Source organism: Theropithecus gelada, chromosome 9, assembly GCF_003255815.1.
Source record: "Theropithecus gelada isolate Dixy chromosome 9, Tgel_1.0, whole genome shotgun sequence".
In the NCBI taxonomy this organism is placed as follows: domain Eukaryota; kingdom Metazoa; phylum Chordata; class Mammalia; order Primates; family Cercopithecidae; genus Theropithecus; species Theropithecus gelada.
The window spans coordinates 87,891,773-87,909,237 of NC_037677.1; the positions used below are offsets into that span (position 1 = coordinate 87,891,773).

The following is a 17,465-nucleotide window of genomic DNA, read 5'->3' on the forward strand; positions in this document are numbered from 1 at the left end:
CTAAAAGGACTGTCACTGTAGAATGCTACACTTGATGAAAATATTTTTCAGGAATGCAAGGAAGGGAAATCAAGACATTTTCAGATGAAGAAAAACTAAGAATTTGTTGCCACTACATTTACTCTAAAAGAATAAAGGAGTTCTCTAAACAGAAAGGAAACAAAAGAAGGAAACTTGAGATGTGAGGAAAGGGGAAAGAAGGTGATAAACAAAAGTATGGATAAATACAGTAGACTTCTCCTCTTATGTTTTCTAAATTATAATTAGTAGTTGAAACAAAAATTGTAACACGGGTGTGGTTCTAAATGTATGTAAAGGAAAAAAGAAAATTATGGCTGAGTTCAGTGACTCACACCTGTAACCCCAGTGTTTTGGGAGGCCAAGACAGGAGGATGGCTTGAGGCCAAGAGTTTGAGACCAGCTTGAGGAACATAGCGAGACTTTGTCTCCTTAAAAATTTTAAAAATTAGTCAGGCTTTTGGTGCATGCCTGTAGTCCTAGCTACTCAGGAGGCTAACATAGGAAAATCACTTGAGCCCAGGTGTTTGAGGCTGCAGTTAGCCATGGTCACACCACCACACCCCATCCTGAGTGAAAGAGCAAGACCCTGTCACACACACAAAAAGAAAATTATAAACAGGGGAAGGTAAAGGGAGGTAGGATTTCTGCACTTCATTCCAACTGGTAAAATGACGATGTGAGTAGCATGTGAGAAATTATTATATGTAATGTAATATCTAGAGAAACCTCTCAGAAACACTATATATAAATCAAAAGAGAATTCTAAAAAATGTTTAACCTGCAGAAAGGCAGGAAAAGTAACAAGTAAGCAGAGAGAACAAATAGAAAATAAAATCATAGACTTAAGCTCTACCTTATTAAAAATTACATTAAATGTAAATAGTCTAAATAAAAGATATTGTCAGAGTGAACAAAAAACATGACCCAACTGTATTCTATTTATAAGAAATTCACTTCAAATATAACAGTATAAGCAAGTTTTAAGTAAATGGATAGAGGAAGACATTTTATGCAAACTTCGATAGAAGGAAACAGAAATGACTGCATTAATATCAGATAAAGGGCCGGGCGTGGTGGCTCAAGCCTGTAATCCCAGCACTTTGGGAGGCCGAGACGGGCGGATCACGAGGTCAGGAGATCGAGACCATCCTGGCTGACACGGTGAAACCCCGTCTCTACTAAAAAAATACAAAAAACTAGCCGGGCGAGGTGGCGGGCGCCTGTAGTCCCAGCTACTCGGGAGGCTGAGGCAGGAGAATGGCGTGAACCCGGGAGGCGGAGCTTGCAGTGAGCTGAGAGATCCGGCCACTGCACTCCAGCCTGGGCGACAGAGCGAGACTCCGTCTGAAAAAAAAAAAAAAAAAAAATATATCAGATAAAGTGGACTTAGAACAAAGAAAATTCATGGAGATAGAGAGGAACATTATACAATGATAAAAGGGATAATCACTCAAAATATATAGTGATCACAAGTGTGTACACACCAAACAGCAGAGCTGTAAAAACTGCGGGGGGAAACTGGTAGACCTGAATGCAGAAACAAAAGAATCCACAGTTAGGTATTGAAGGCTCCAACTGTAAGTGTATATTTGATGGAACTATCTAGAAAATCAATAAGTATATAGAGTAACTCAGTGCCACCATCAACCAACAGCACATTTATAGCACGCTCTACCCAACAACAGAATACACATGGCATTTCAAGTGCCAGTGGGACATATAGCAAAATGGATCATATTCTGGGCCATAAAACAACTGAAATTTTAAAGAATTGAGATAATGTAAAGTGTGTTTTCTGACTAGTCAAATTAGAAATCAGTAACAGAAAATAACAGAAGCATCTCCAAAATACTTGGAAATTAAACAACTTCCAAATAATTCATTGGTCAAAGGTGAAGTCTTAAGGGAGGTTAAAAAATGGATGGGATGGAATGAAAATAAAAATATGATACAACATATCAAAAGTTGTGGGATACTGCTATAGCAGTGCTGAGAGGGAAATTTATAGCAGTCATGCATACATTAGAAAAGGGGGAAATTTTCAAAACAAATATCTAAGCCTTTAGCTGATGGACCTAGGAAAAGAAGAGAATATCAGCCCAAAGTAAGCAGGAAGGAGGAAATATAAAGATAAAATCAGTGAAACTGAAAACAAAAATTGAGAAAATGAAACAAAGAGATGGCTCTTTGATAAGATCAATAAAACTGACATAAAAATGTAGATTATCAGTATCATAAATGAAATAGGAGATATTACAACAGACCCTATCAACATCAGAAAAGATAATAAGGGAATACCACAAACAACTCTACACACATAAATTACAGATGAAATGGGCCAATTCCTCAAAAAACAAAAGCTATTGCAGCTCATCCAGTTTGAAATACTTAATTTGCATAGTTCTATAACCACTAAGGAAATTGATTTCTAGTTTTAAAACTTTAAAAAAAGAATATTCACGTCCGGGTGGTCACACAGAATTCTGGCAAATGTTTACAGAATTAACACCATTTCTGTACAATCTCTACCAGAAAACAGATGAAAAGGGAACATTTATTTTTCATTTTACACAGCTGGTATTACATTGATAACAAAACCAGACGACAATAGTTAAAAAAAAAAAATTTATAGACTATAGACCAATATCCTTCATGAATATAGATGGCAGAAGTCCTTAATAAAGTATTAGCAAATAAAATTCAGCAATATATAAAAAGAGTTATACACCATTACCAAAAGGTCACCCCAGGGATGCTAGATGGTTCAGTTTTTAAAATATCAATTAATGTAATCCGCCATACTAACATGCTTAAGAATGATTCCATGCAGTAAAATAACTTGACAAAATCCAACACCTATTCATAATGAAAAAAATTAAAACTCCCAGAAAAATAGGAAAGAGACTTTTTCCTTTACTTGATAAACAGCATCTAGAGAAAACCTGCAATTAACGTTTTATGTAATTGTGAAAGACTGAGTGCTTTTACCTTAAGTGTGGGAACAAGGCAAGGATATCTGCTCTTAGCACTCTTATTCAACATGCTAAGAATCAGAGGGAGTACCCTTTTATTGGTAAAGCTTACCCTTTTTCTTAATGGCTAAATATTTAGTGCTTTCCCTTTTAAGAGTGAGAATAATGCAAGGATGTTTGCTCTAACTCATTCTTCTCAGTGCTGCAAATTTTAGCCGATACAAGAAGACAAAAAGAAGAAAAAAGACATACAGATTAGAAAATAAGGAATAAGACTGTCCCTATTTGCAGATGGCATGATTGTCTATGCAAAAAAAAAAAAAAAAAAAACCATGAAATCTCAAAAATAAACCTTCCTAGAATTGATAAGTGAATTCAGTAAGGTTGAAGAATACAAGATAAACATACAGAAGTCAGTTATATTTCTTTATGCTAACAATGAACACATGGACACTAATGTAAAAATACATATCATTTGTAATCACTTAAAAAAGAATAAAAGGTTTAAATCTAGCAAACATTACAGAATATGTATGCTTAGAATTATACCATGCTGGTGAAAGAAATTAAGATCTGAGTAAGTGTAAAGGCATACTGTGTTCATGGATTAGAACGCTTATTCTAGTAAAGATGCCAGTTTTCCCCAAATTGATACACAAGTTCTCCCCAAATTGATACAAAAAGGAATTTCATGAATTTCCTGTCAAAATTCCCATAAGTTCTTTGTTGTTGATATGGATAAGATTATTTTCAAATTTACCTGAAATGGCAGAAGAACTGGAATGGGTAAAACTGTTTTTTAAAAGAAGTATAAAGTTGAAAGAATCAGTCTACCTGATTTTTATTATATAGCTACAATAATCATACATTGAAATATTCCCTGAAAGATGACTTTTGGGAAGAGGGGAGAGGAAAGAAATGCTAAATTACATTGACAGACAATTTTGAGGGGGAAGGGAAAAAGGGAAGAAGCTCTATATTAAGTATACACATCAATGTAAGATACAGCCTAATATGTGTTGTGAGTGAAGTGGGGGAGTGGGGGCATAAGCCCTCCAGTAAATGTCCTTCACTATGGTTGATTTTTCTTTAATCTCAAAGTGAATGTAATACAAAATAATTCATTTATTTTCTGTTGAGGTTGAATTAATCTTGTATTTTATAATTTGGAAAAGTTTAATGATTCATTATTTTGAATGTCTTTTTATACTTCACAGTGAGAGACCAACCACCAATTTGCCTTGATGTTAGACAAAAACAGCGTGTATCTATGGATGCATCATCATCCGAAATGAAGGCCCCAGTCCTTCCAGAACCTATTCTTCCTATCCAGCCCAAAACTATGAAAGACTTTCAGTAAGTTTCAGCTCACTATTATATGTAAATGTATAATCATCTGCATGTCAGCACTTTACATAATTTAATATATTTATTTGAGAAATTAATTTAACTTTTGGATCATTATAAGGTGTTAGCCAAGAGGACCTCAAAAGACTTTATGTCTCAAGTTGAAGGTGAAAGAAAACAAATGTATGAATAACAGGTAAGAGTTAGATAGGCTGTAGCAAAATAAAGGAAATGCTAAGTAAGAGTCTATGAGTCAAAACAAAAAGAGATAAAGGTGGTAATTAAATAATAGACTGTTACCATTTTTAAAAATAAGAGTTCATTTATGATGTGACACATACTATAAAAGTTATGTCACCGTTCAAAATCTCCAGATGCATATTTGAAGGACTAAATGGGAATGATAAAGACAGAATGTAAACAAAGTCTCCAGAAGTTTAGCTATGAAGGGAAGGAAAGAGTGATAATTGAAAGAGACATGTTAAGAATGATCTTTTTTAAAAATAAGTAAATGGGAAAGTTAAAGCTGGATTAATATCTTAATCCAATTAAGAATTATAAATCCATAAACTATATTAACTGGGACATATTTCTTTATTTGGTTTCAATATTTCGTATTGCATACTTGGTGACATTTATTTAAAAAGTAGTGCTAGTTTATCTGAATAATATTTCTATATATATATATGGTTAATGTATGTTTTCATTTTAGGGAAGATGTAGAAAAAGTTAAGTCATCAGGAGATTGGAAAGCAGTACATGATTTTTATCTAACAACATTTGATTCTTTCCCAGAATTAAATGCTGCATTTAAGGTAATTATACATAAAACACATTTTTCATTTAACTTTTAGTTTTAAATTTTCCAGAAATGATAAATTTACCTCATTTATACCCAATATTGATTTAAACATGCGTATATATGTATTGATTTCAGAAATTATACAGTACATACAATTATGTAATATTACACATCCTATATAAGTATACGGGTTTTTTTTTTTGAGGGGGAGGTTGTTTTGTTTTGTTTTGAGATGGAGTCTCACCCTGTTGCCCAGGCTGGAATGCAGTGGTGCAATCTCAGCTCACTGCAACCTCCGCCTCCTGGGTTCACGCAATTCTTGTGCCTTAGCCTCCTGAGTAGCTGGGATTACAGGTGCCTGCCGCCACACCTGGCTAATTTTTGTATTTTTAGTAGAAACGGGGTTTCACCATGTTGGCCAGGCTGGTCTTGAACTCCTGACCTCAGGTGACCCCTCCCATGTCAGCCTCCCAAAACACTGGGATTACAGATATAAGCCACTGTGCCCAGCCCTTAAATATTGTTTTTACTTGCTCTAATGTTCATGTTTAACTCCATACCTTCAGTTTTAAAAAAGAAAGTTATTAAAATAATCTTTGTACATTTCTTTTTATTTTCAGAAATTTTGCCTTAAAGTTCTTTTTTATTGTCAGACTAAAAAATAGTCGAAATTATGAAGGAATAGTATGATTCAAATTTTACTAAGAATAGTCTTCAAAATGTTGAATATACTTAATTCTTAAATTGAATTTGCAGAAAGATGCCACTGCCTCATTTAACACCATTGAAGACTCTGGGATTAATGCTAAATTTGTGAATGCTGTGTATGATACCTTACTTAATACTGTAAGTATTATGACATGCAAGTAATATTATTCTGTCTCTTCTGTATTTCAAAAGCAGCCACACAAATATTATAAAAATCTCCTTATAACATAATTACTTTAGAAATTCTGATACAATTTTATAGTAAATGTAGCTGGAATTCTCAGAAAGTTAGATTATTTTATTCTTTCATTTTTTAATTATGAATTAAGCAGCAAGTACTTTTATATCCAGTCCTTTTTTAGAAAGACTTGCTAAAATCATGCTTTATTTACTCAGCAAAAGGAAGTGAGTTACTTAATTATATTGGAATTGCACTGAATCTGTAGATCAGTGGTTCTTAAACATTAGCCTATATCAGAATCACAAGAAGGTCTTGTTAAAATACAGAATTTCAGATTCAGTAGGTCTTGGGTGAAGCCCAAGAATTTTCATTTGTAACAAGTTCCCAGGATATATTGATGCTCCTGACCCAGGGACCACATTTTGAGAACCGTACTGCTATAGATCAGTTTGTGAAAAATTGACATCTTTTCAATCCATAAGCATACTGTATCCTTTTAGGTACCTAGGTCGTCTTTAATTTCTCTTGGTAATGTTTTGTAGTTTTCTGGGTAGAGGTGTTACACATTTCTCATTACATGTATTTCTAGGTACTTCATGTTTTTTGATGCTATTATGATTTTATTTTCCAATTGTGACTTAATATATGGAAATACTTTCATATATTTATCTTTATCTAAATACAGTTGACCCTTGAACAATGAGAGAGTTAGGGGCACTAACCCCCTATGCAGTAAACAAAAGAATCTGTGCATAACTTTTGACTCCCCAGAAGCTTAACTACTAATAGCCTATTGTTGACCAGAAGTCTTACTGATAACATAAACAGTCAATTAACATATATTTTATGTTATATGTATTATATACTGTATTCTTACAATAAAGTAAGGAAAAAGCAATGTTATTAAGAAAAAAATAAGGAAGATAAAATATATTTACTGTCTATTAAGTGCAAGTGGACTATCATAAAGGTCTATCCTTATTCAGTAGGCTAAGGAAGAGAAGGGGTCGGTCTTTCTGTCTCAGGTGGCAGAGGTGAAAGAAAATACGTAGATAAGCAGGCTTGCAAAGTTCAAACCTGTATTCGAGAGTCAACTGTACTTTGCTATATTCATCCATTAATTCTAATAGTACATCAGTAAATTAACTTGGATTTTCTGTGTATACAATCTTGTCATTTGTGAAAAAGGAGAGTTTTATCTCCTTCTAATCCTGTATCTTATATGGATGTATGTATGTATTTGCATTCACTGGGACCTCTTTCACAATTGTGAATAAAAGAAGTAATAGCAGACCTCTTTGTCTTATTCCCAATCTGAGTACTTCTCTATAAATATAAACATTCTTTGTCATTGAAGAAATGAAAATAACATTACACATCCATCAAAATTAATAAAATTGTTTCAAAAACCTTACTAAGTATTGGCAATATTGTGGAACAGTTGGAACTTTCATCCCTTGATGATGTAAGTATAAATTGGTAACAACCACTTTGGAAAAATACTTGGCATGATCTACTAACATGAAGCATGTGCATATTCTGTAACCCAACAATTCCATTCCTAGGTACACTTCTCTGAACTTGATTTTTTTTTTTTGACATTTTAATTTCTTTTGAATTTAAGTCGTTTTTTGCAAACTAGGAAACACAATCAACCTAAGGCATCTAGTCCTCGAGGGATCCAGGCTGAGTCTTACGATCTTCAGCAGAATGACATCATAATACAAGGTGCTAGAAATAGGGTGTAAATTTTAATAATAACCACTTCCCTACATTTTTTATTAGGAAACAGCCAAAAGTCCAATACTTAAAGGGATGATATACAAAACATCTTAATCTACAAAGGCCAGAATGACCCAGTTATATGCTGAACAACCTATTGGTGAAACAAATCAGAGCTGGCCAAGAATTGGTAAACAGAGAAGGTGTTTACATTTTGGACACTTGCTCTGTGGCTTAAAAAATTCCTGGTTGCTGTCAATAAGAAAGAAAGTAAAAAATATTGCAGATGGACCCACACTGATACTTGATTTTACCAAGGTCTTCCACTGGAACATGAAGGTAGAGATAAGTGTAAAGTATAAGATAATTATCCCTTATCTCACTGTGTTGCCCAGGCTGGTCTCAGACTCCTGGCCTCAAACAGTCCTCCTGCCTTGGCCTCCCAAAGTGTTGGAATTATAGGTGTCAGTCACCGAGACTGGCTGGGAGGGCTTTCCTTAGACTGAAGGTCAATGTAGCCATCACCTGTGCTGCAGAGCCTTGAGTATTTCTCTTTACTATTGGGGATTCTGGTAGCCAGGTTGCTACTGGATGCCATCATAACATGCTGACACAGCTACGGTTGGAGCACATACCATGCTGCCTGTGCACCAAGGGCTTGGCCATGGTTGGCCTGAGGCCCCATGACACAGGCCACCTAACAGCCACTCAGCCTACTCCAGCATGGACCAGTCCTCTCTGAGTTCTTTTGACTTGGAATATTAATGTGTTATATACGTTAAAAAATTAAATATACAGATATGAGGAAAAAAACATAAAATGGAATACAAACAGAAAATAAACCTAACTGTATTTTGAATGAATAATATAACCATATTTTCCAAAACTCACTAAAGAACTTTTATACTTAGTACTTTTAACTATATAATCCTAGATCTAAATACTTAAAAAACACACACACAAAGACTGTAAACAAATCTTTAACTTTTAGTAGTTTGGGTTTTTCCCCCGCCTCAGGGGTATAGACAAAGAATTCTGAAATTACATTCTATGTATTGTTGAACTAAACAAATGAGTAAATATATCAATGTTGCTGGGAGTCAAGTTTCTCATTTTAGAAAAGGGAGATATAAATATGGGATGAGGGAGGCTGAAAACCATTCTTGGAATTGAATTAGAATTGGAGGCATTGTAATGATCTCATGGTTTTTAATAGATGTAGATACATGTAGTACATGCGAGTGTGTATGTTCTAGCCCTGTGCACTGAAAGGACCTACAGCAGTAACATCCCTTCGCTATACTGAGCACTTCACTTACTGATCTTGGTTTCTAAATACCATTTCATACTAAAAGAACCACAGCTCCCTAGAGAAATGGCTAATTCTAAGACCAAGGCAGGGAAAGTACAAAATGAACCTGGATCATCTAGTTTCTCACCATTAATTACAATGTTAGCTGTAGGGGTTTTTTTAAGATGTTCTTTATCAAGTTGAGGAAGTTCTCCTCTATTTCTTGTTCACTGATAATTTTTATCATGAATGGGTGTTGGATTTCATCAGCTGCTTCTTTTGCATCTGTTGCTATGATCACATGATTTTTCTTTTTCAGCTTGTTGATGTGATGAATTACATTAGTTGATTTTTTAGTGTTGAACCAGACTTGCATAACCTGAAATAAATTGCACTTGGTTGTGTTGTATAATTCTTTTTGTATATTTTTGGTTCAATTTGCTAATATTTTGTTGAGGAATTTTTTGCATTTATGTTCATAGCAGGTATTGGTCTATACTTTTCCTTTCTTGTAATATCTCTTTTGAGTATTAGGTTAATGCTGGCCTCACGGACTTAGTATTCTCTCTTCTTCTATTTTCTGGAAGAAATTGTAAAGAATTGGTATCATTTATTTCTTAAATATTTAGTAGAATGTACCGTTAAAGCCATCTGGGCCTGATGCCTTCTGTTTTAGAAGGTTAACAATTATTGATTCGGTTCCTTTAATAGACACAGGCTTTTTCAGATTATCTATTTCTCCTTATATTAATTTTGGTAGATTTTTCAGGAACATATCTAGGTTATCAAATTTGTGAGCACAGAGTTGTTCATAATAGTCATAAATTATCCTTTTAATGTCTATAGAATCAGTGTGAGAATTATCTTTCATTTAGTAATTAGTGTTTTCTCACTTCCTTTTGTGATTAGTCTGGCTAGAGGCTTATCACTTTTATTGATCTCTTCCAAAAAATTAGCATTTGGTTGTGTTGATTTTCCCTGTTCCCTTTTTTAAGTTTCATTGACTTCTTTTCTAATTTTTTATCTTGTTTTCTGCTTACCTTGGATTTAATTTGCTCTTTTGTTTTAGTTTCTTAAGGTGGACACTTAAATGATTGATTTCAGATTTTTTTGCTAATATATTCATTCAGTGCTGTACATTTCCCCCTAATCACTGCTTTTACTGTATCTCACAAATTTTGATAGGTTGTATTTTCATTTGTTTTACAAAGCTAAACATAGGCTTACCATATGATCCCTCACTTACACTCATATGTATTTACCCAAATGAGTTAACAATTTATGTTCATCCAAAAACCTGCACACAAATGGTTACAGCAGCCTTATTAATAATTACCAAAAATGTCCTTCCATAGGTGAAGGGATAAACTGTGGTACATTCCATATCATGGAAATTATTCAGTGGTAAGAAGAAATGAGATACTAAGTCACAAAAAGACATGGAGAAACCTTAAATACATACTACTAATTGAAAGAAGCTAGTCTTAAAAGTCATTAAGAATAACAGTAATGGAGATTTAGAGCCAAGATGGCCAACTAGATGCAGCCAGGAGGAACATCTGCCACGGAGAGACTGGACATCAGGAAGACTGGCACACTCCAAGCAGATCTTCAGAGAGAAGGCATTGAAATTGGACAGATGGAGGACACAGAAGCTGGGCTGAAGGGAGCTGGGAAGCCTGGGTGGGGCTACCAAGTAATGCGACTCATTCACGACCCCCAGCAACTCCTGTGGAAAGGGTGAGTTGAACAGGCAAGGAGTAGCCGCTCTTATCACGGACCTCTGGAATCCTGGCAACAGGAGATTCTATGACTCCCATGGACACTTGAGCTGGCAGGGTGAACTGCTAACACATGTAGGAGGGGTAGGACTCCACCCTGTGTGGTGCCCAGATGGTTTGGTATGAGAACATCTGTAGTGGAGCATGGCCAGGGATGCCCATCCCTCAAGGCACACCATGCTCCTCGAGGAGACTTTAGCCTTGAGATGACTGTCAGACCTGGACAGAGTAGGGTATTCTTGCCTGTGAGATGGTGCCAGACCAATCTCAGTGTCCCCCTGACAGCTGACCTCTCTCAAGGCCCCAGCTTGGCCACACTCACTTGCAGTGCACCCTCGATGCCCAACCAGGGTACTTCCTGGGGCATAGCTCCTTCACCAGCAGACCACTCCTGACCATCATAGGGTCCAGCAGAGTGGCCCCCGCCAACACATACCAGCCTACCTGCAACTTCCCCCCACCACAACCTCCCCTCCGCAGCTTTACCAGCATGCATTTGTCCACAGCCACATTCCCACTGCTTTGCCAAGGTTTGCGAGTGAGTGGACCTCACTTCTCCCCACCAGTGTGTGTGAGTACCCCACCATGCTACTGCTGCATGAGTACACGCTGCTGCCCCCACTGGCATGCGGGCACCCAGTCATTCCACCATTGCTGCTGCAAACATGCACACGGACACTAGCAACTTGCCCCCCCCCCACCACCCCCATGCTGCCACCAGTGCTGGTGCAAATGCATGTGCACAGAGTCCAGCATTCCTGCCCCCCACCAGCACCCCACACCTACCGCACCACCACTGCTGCCAGCTCAAGAGCATGGAGCAGTGCCACAAGTCCACTCCCACTGGTACCTTGCCTCAGCAGATGTGTGTGCATCCCACCACGTGGCTCTGAGTGGCTGCTGGCACCTGCAAGCGAGCATGGATCCAACTGTCACCACCCCAGTGAATTGTTTTGTCTGACACCACTTATCAGAATGTTATTGCCAGTGGACCAAGAAAACCTCAGCCCTTTTGGCACTGCAGGTTCCTAACCTAGAGGGGCCAGAGAACAAAGCCAGGGGCTCAGTACCAGCACCCCCCAGAGTTAGAGCATGCAGCCCAGGAGTGCTGAGCTGAGCCTTGGCCCACTAAAATTTTCCAGAAACAGAGCCATTCAACTGAACCCACTTTATGCCACAATCAAACCCAGAAATGCATCAAAGAAGATAAAAGCAAAAAAAAAAACCCATTCAAAGGATAGCAGCTCCAGAAACTGAAGGAACGTCAACCCACTCAGATGAGAAAGAAACAGCACAAGAACTCTAGCAACTCAAAAAGGCAGTGTCTTCTCACCTCCAAATGACCACACTAGTTCCCCAGCAATGGTTCTTATGGCTGAAATGACAGAAGTAGAATTCAGAATGTGGACAGGAACAAAGATCATTGAGATTCAGGAGAAAGTAGAAGTCCAACATAAGGAATCTGAAGAATACAATAAAATAATACAGGAGATAAAAGATGAAATGACTGTTTTAAGAAAGAACCAAATTGATGTGACAGAGCTGAAAAATTCACTTCACAAATTTTACCCCATCTTTACCAAAAAAAAGTTTTAAAGTTAGCTGGGTGTAGTAGTGCATGCTTATAGTCCCAGGTACTTGGGAGGCTTTAGTGGGAGGATCGCTTAAGCCCAGGAGTTCAAAACTGCAGTGAGCTGTCATTGTGCCACCACACTGTAGCCTGAACAACAGAGTTAGACACTGTCTCAAAAAAAAAAAAAAAGAAATCAGAGTACAGTTGCAAACATTAACAACAGAATTGACCAAGCTAAAGAATTTCAGAGCTCAAAGACTGATTCTCCTAAATAGCTCAGTCAGACAAAAATAAAAAATAAAGAAGAATGAACAAAGGCTACAAGAAATATGGGATTATGTAAAGAGACCAAATCTACAACTCATTGACATCTCGGAAAGAGAGGGAGAAAAAGCAAGCAATTTGGAAAACACATTTGAGGATATCATCCATAAAAATTTCCCCAGCCTCACTAGAGAAGCCAACATTCAAATTCAGGAAATTCAGAGAACCCCTGCAATATACAAGATGACCATCCCCAAGACACACAGTCCTCAGATTCTCCAAAGTCAAAATGAATGAAAAAATGTTAAAGGCAGCTCCAGAGAAAGAGCAGATCACCTCCAGTGGGAACCCTATCAGGCTAACAGCAGACCTTTGGGCGGAAACCCTACGAGACAGAAGAGATTGGGAGCCTATATTCAGCATTCTTAACAAAAAGATATTCCAACCAAAAATTTCATATACAGCCAAACAAAGCTTCATAATTGAAGGAGAAATAAGATATTTTTCTGATAAGTAAATGCTAAGGGAATTCGTTACCACCAAACCTCCCTTATGAGAGATCCTTAAGGGAGTGCTAAATATGGAAAGGAAAGACTGTTACCGGCCACCACAAAAACACACTTAAGCACATAAACCATTGACACTGTAAAGCAAGCACAAAATCAAGTCTGCATAATAACCAACTTAACAACATGATGAGAGGAATGTAAAAAGGCTAAATGCCTAATTAAAAGGCACAGAGTAGCAAGTTGGGTAAGAAGAAAGACCAAACTATATGCTGTCTTCAAGAGACCTATCTCACATACAATAACATCCATAGGCTCAAAGTAAAGCAACAGAGAAAGCTCTAGCAAGAACAATAGAAAAGAAAAAAGAGCAGCGATTGTTATTGCAATTTCAGACAAAGCAGACTTTTAAACCAACAATAAGCAAGACAAGAGCATTACATAATGGTATAGAGTTCAGTTCAACAAGAAAACTTAACTATCCCAAATATATATGTACCTAATACAGGAGCACCTAGATTTGTAAAGGAACTTCTTAGAGATCTACAAAGAGACTTAGATAACCACACAATAATAGTGGGAGACTTCAACACCCCACTGACAATATTAGATGATTGAGGAAGAAACTAACAAAGACACATGGGACCTGAACTTGTCATTTGACCAAATGGACCTAACAGGTATCTACGGAACTCTTCACCCCAAAACAACAGAATACACATTCTTCTGAACTTTACAGGACACATCCTTAAAGATTGACCACACAACCATAAAACAATTCTCAGCAAACTTTAAAAAAATGAATTCATACCAACCACCATTGCACAATAAAAATAGAAATCCATACTGAGAAAACCACTCAAAAGCATACAATTATAAGGAAATTAAAACAGTGTGCTCCTGAATGACTTTTGGGTAAGCAGTGAAATTAAAGCAGAAATCAAGAAATGTATTGAAACTAATGAGAACAAAGATACAACATACCAAAATCTCGGACCCAGCTAAAGCACTGTGAAAGGAAATTTTATAGATCTAAATGCCTACATCAAAATGTTAGAAAGATCTCAAATAAACATAATACCACACCTAGAAAATCTATAGAAACAAGCACAAACTGACCCCAAAACTAACACAAGACAAATAACCAAAATCAGAGTTGAACTGAAGGAGTTCCATCCCAAGATGGAACCAGGAAGAAATGGAGACCCTGAACAGACCAATAATGAGCTCTAAAATTGATTCAGTAAGAAACAGCTTACCAACCCCCCCGCAAAAAAAAAAGCCCAGAACCAAGTGGGTTCACAGCTGAATTCTACCAGATGTACAAAGAGCTGGCACCATTTCTACTGAAACTATTCCAAAAAATTGAAGAGGAGGGACTCTTCCCTAACTCATTCTGTGAGGCCAGCATCATCTTGATATCTTTTGTGTGTGGCAGACACACACACACGTGCACACACACACACGAAGAAAACTTCAGGCCAATATCCTTGATAAACATTGATGCAAAAATCCTCAGGAAAATACTAGCAAACTGAATCTAAAAGCACATGAACAAGCTAATCCACCATGATCAAGTAAGCATTATCCCTAGCATGCAAGGTTGGTTTTTCCTACACATATCAATAAATGTGATTCATCACATAACAGAACTAAACACAAAAACCACATGATTATCTCAATAGATGCAGAAATGGCTTTTGATAAAATTCAGCTTCCCTGCATGTTAAAAACCCTCAACAACTAGGCATTGAAGGAACATACCTCAAAATAATAGAAATCATCTGTGACAAACCCACAGCCAACGTCATACTGAATAAGCAAAAGCTACAAGTCTTCCTCTTGAGAACCAGCACAAGACAAGGATGCACACTCTCACCATTCCTATTCAACATAGTACTGGAAGTCCTAGCCAGAGCAGTTAGGCAAGAGAAAGAAATAGAAAGGCATCAAAATAGGAAGGGAGGAAGTCAAATGTTTGCAGATGCTATTACTCTATACCTAGAAAACCCCATACCCTCTTCCCAAAAGCTCCTAGATATGAAGAACAATTTCAGCAAAGTTTCTGAATACAAAATCAGTATACAAAAATCAGTAGCTTTTCTATACACCAGCATCTAAGCTGAGAGCAAAATCAAGAAGGCAGCTCCACTCACAATAGCCACAAAAAGAATAAAATACCTATGAGTATTGCTAACCAGTGAGGTAAAAGAGCATTAACAATGAGAATTACAAAACACTGCTCAAAGAAATTAGAGATGAACAAACAAATGGAAAAACATTCCATGCTCAAGGATAGGAAGAATAAGTATCGTTAAAGTGGCCATACTGCCCAAAGCAATTTACAGTTTCAGTGCTATTCCAATCAAACTACCATGGCATTCTTCACAGAATTTGGAAAGAAAACTGTTTTAAAATTCATATGAAACCAAAAAAGAGTTTGATTAGCCAAGGCAATCCTAAAAAAAGAGAACAAAACTGGAGGCATCACATTACCTGGCTTCAAACTATACTGCAAGCCACAGCAACCAAAACAACATGGTACTGGTTCAGAAACAGACATAGACCAATGAAACAGAATAGAGAGCCTAGAACTAATGACACACACCTACAACCATCTGATCTTTGACAGAGTCCACAAAAGCAATAGGGAAAAGATTCCCTGTTCAATAAATAGTGCTGGGATAACTTGCTAGCTATATGTAAAAGATTGAAAGTGGACCCATTTCTTTCACCATATACAAAAATCAACTCAAGACAAAGTAAAGACTTTAATGTAAAAACTGAAAGTATAAAAAGCCTGGAAGATAACCTAGGAAATATTCTGGACATAGGCCCTAGCAAAGATTTCATGATAAAGATGCCAAAAGCAATTGCGACAAAAGCAATAATTGATTAATGTGACCTAATTAAACTGAAGAGCTTCTGCACAGCAAAAGAAACTATCAACACAGTAAGTAAACAACCTGCAGAATAGGAGAAAATATTTGCAAACTATACATCCAACAGAGGTCTAATATCCAGAACTGAAATAAATTAATAAGCAAAAGCAAACAACTTCATTAAAAAGTAGGCAAAGGACATGAGCAGACACTTCAAAAGAAGACAAACATGAGTCCAACCAGCATATGAAGAAATGCTCAGCATTACTGATCATTAGAGAATTGCAAACCAAAACCACAATGACATAACATCTCACACCAGTCAGAATGGCTGTTACAGATATTGAGATTATGAACAATGAGTCTATCTAAAATATCTTTGATACCAAATAAATTTTTAGAAGTAGAGAAATTAATAGATTAAACAGCAGATTGGAGACTGCTGGAAAAAGAATTAGTAAACTGGAAGGTAGAAGTGAAGAAATTTCTCAGAGTAGAACTCAAAGGGGAAAAGAGATAAACTATAAAAATAATAAAGATATATAGAGGATGGAATAAGAAAGACTAAACTTCATTGTATTTTGAGTCTAAAAATTATGGCACAGAAAGAATGGGGATATATTTAATACCTGGGAGTTTTCCATAACTGATGTAAGATGTGAATCCACAAATAACAGGGGAAACACAGTATATACTAAGCAAGATAAAAGAAATGCAGACACAGTCGTGAAATTGGAACATTGTAATAAAGATACCTTATAAGTAATCAAAGGGAAAAGACAAGTCATTCATAAAGGAAAATTACTGGCTCCACAGCAATCTGGGAGCCAAAAACCTGAAGTAATATTTTCAAAATACTAAAAGATAAGAATATAAACATTGATTGATGTAGCCAGAGAAACTGACTTTCAAGAATGAGGGTGACTTTAAGATATTTATAATGAACAAAAACTGCCTTTACCACCAACAGACATATACTTAAACTTTAAAAGATATATTTTAGAGAGAAGAGGTATCTGAGATACAAGAAAGAATGATGAAAAAGAAATTCATAAATACAGTTGACCCTTAAACATCATGGGTTTGAACTGCGTGAGTTCACTCATACACAGATTTTATTCTGCCTCTGCCATGTCTGAGACAGCAAGACCAACTCCTCCTGTTCAGCCTCCTCCTTAGCCTACTCAGTGTGAAAATAATGAGGATAAAGACCTTTATGATGATCTGCTTCTACTTAACAAATAGTAAATATATTTTCTCTTGTGATTTTCTTAATGACATTGTATTTTCTCTATTTTATCATAAGAATTCAGTGTATAATACCTAATACATATAAAATATGTGTTAATAGACCATATTATTGATGAGGTTCTGATCAACAGTAGCTATTGATAGTTAAGTTTTGGGGGAGTCAA

At 36.4% G+C, this 17,465-nt stretch overlaps 1 protein-coding gene and 1 long non-coding RNA gene across 4 annotated transcripts in view; one reads left to right on the forward strand and one right to left on the reverse strand.

The window, feature by feature from the left end:
* Positions 1-17,465, reverse strand: part of LOC112632128 — a 207,747-nt gene that overhangs the window by 133,623 nt on the left and 56,659 nt on the right. The gene's annotated exons all lie outside the window — the stretch shown is intronic.
* The window catches only part of HECTD2 (HECT domain E3 ubiquitin protein ligase 2), a 92,710-nt gene that overhangs the window by 37,725 nt on the left and 37,520 nt on the right, over positions 1-17,465 (forward strand). For all 3 annotated transcript variants that reach the window (XM_025397867.1, XM_025397865.1, XM_025397866.1), the window contains exons 3-5: positions 4,211-4,349; positions 5,053-5,155; positions 5,899-5,988. In XM_025397867.1, coding sequence (XP_025253652.1) covers positions 4,264-4,349; positions 5,053-5,155; positions 5,899-5,988 — 279 coding nt within the window. In that variant the 5' untranslated portion in view covers positions 4,211-4,263. The remainder of the gene's footprint in view (positions 1-4,210; positions 4,350-5,052; positions 5,156-5,898; positions 5,989-17,465) is intronic.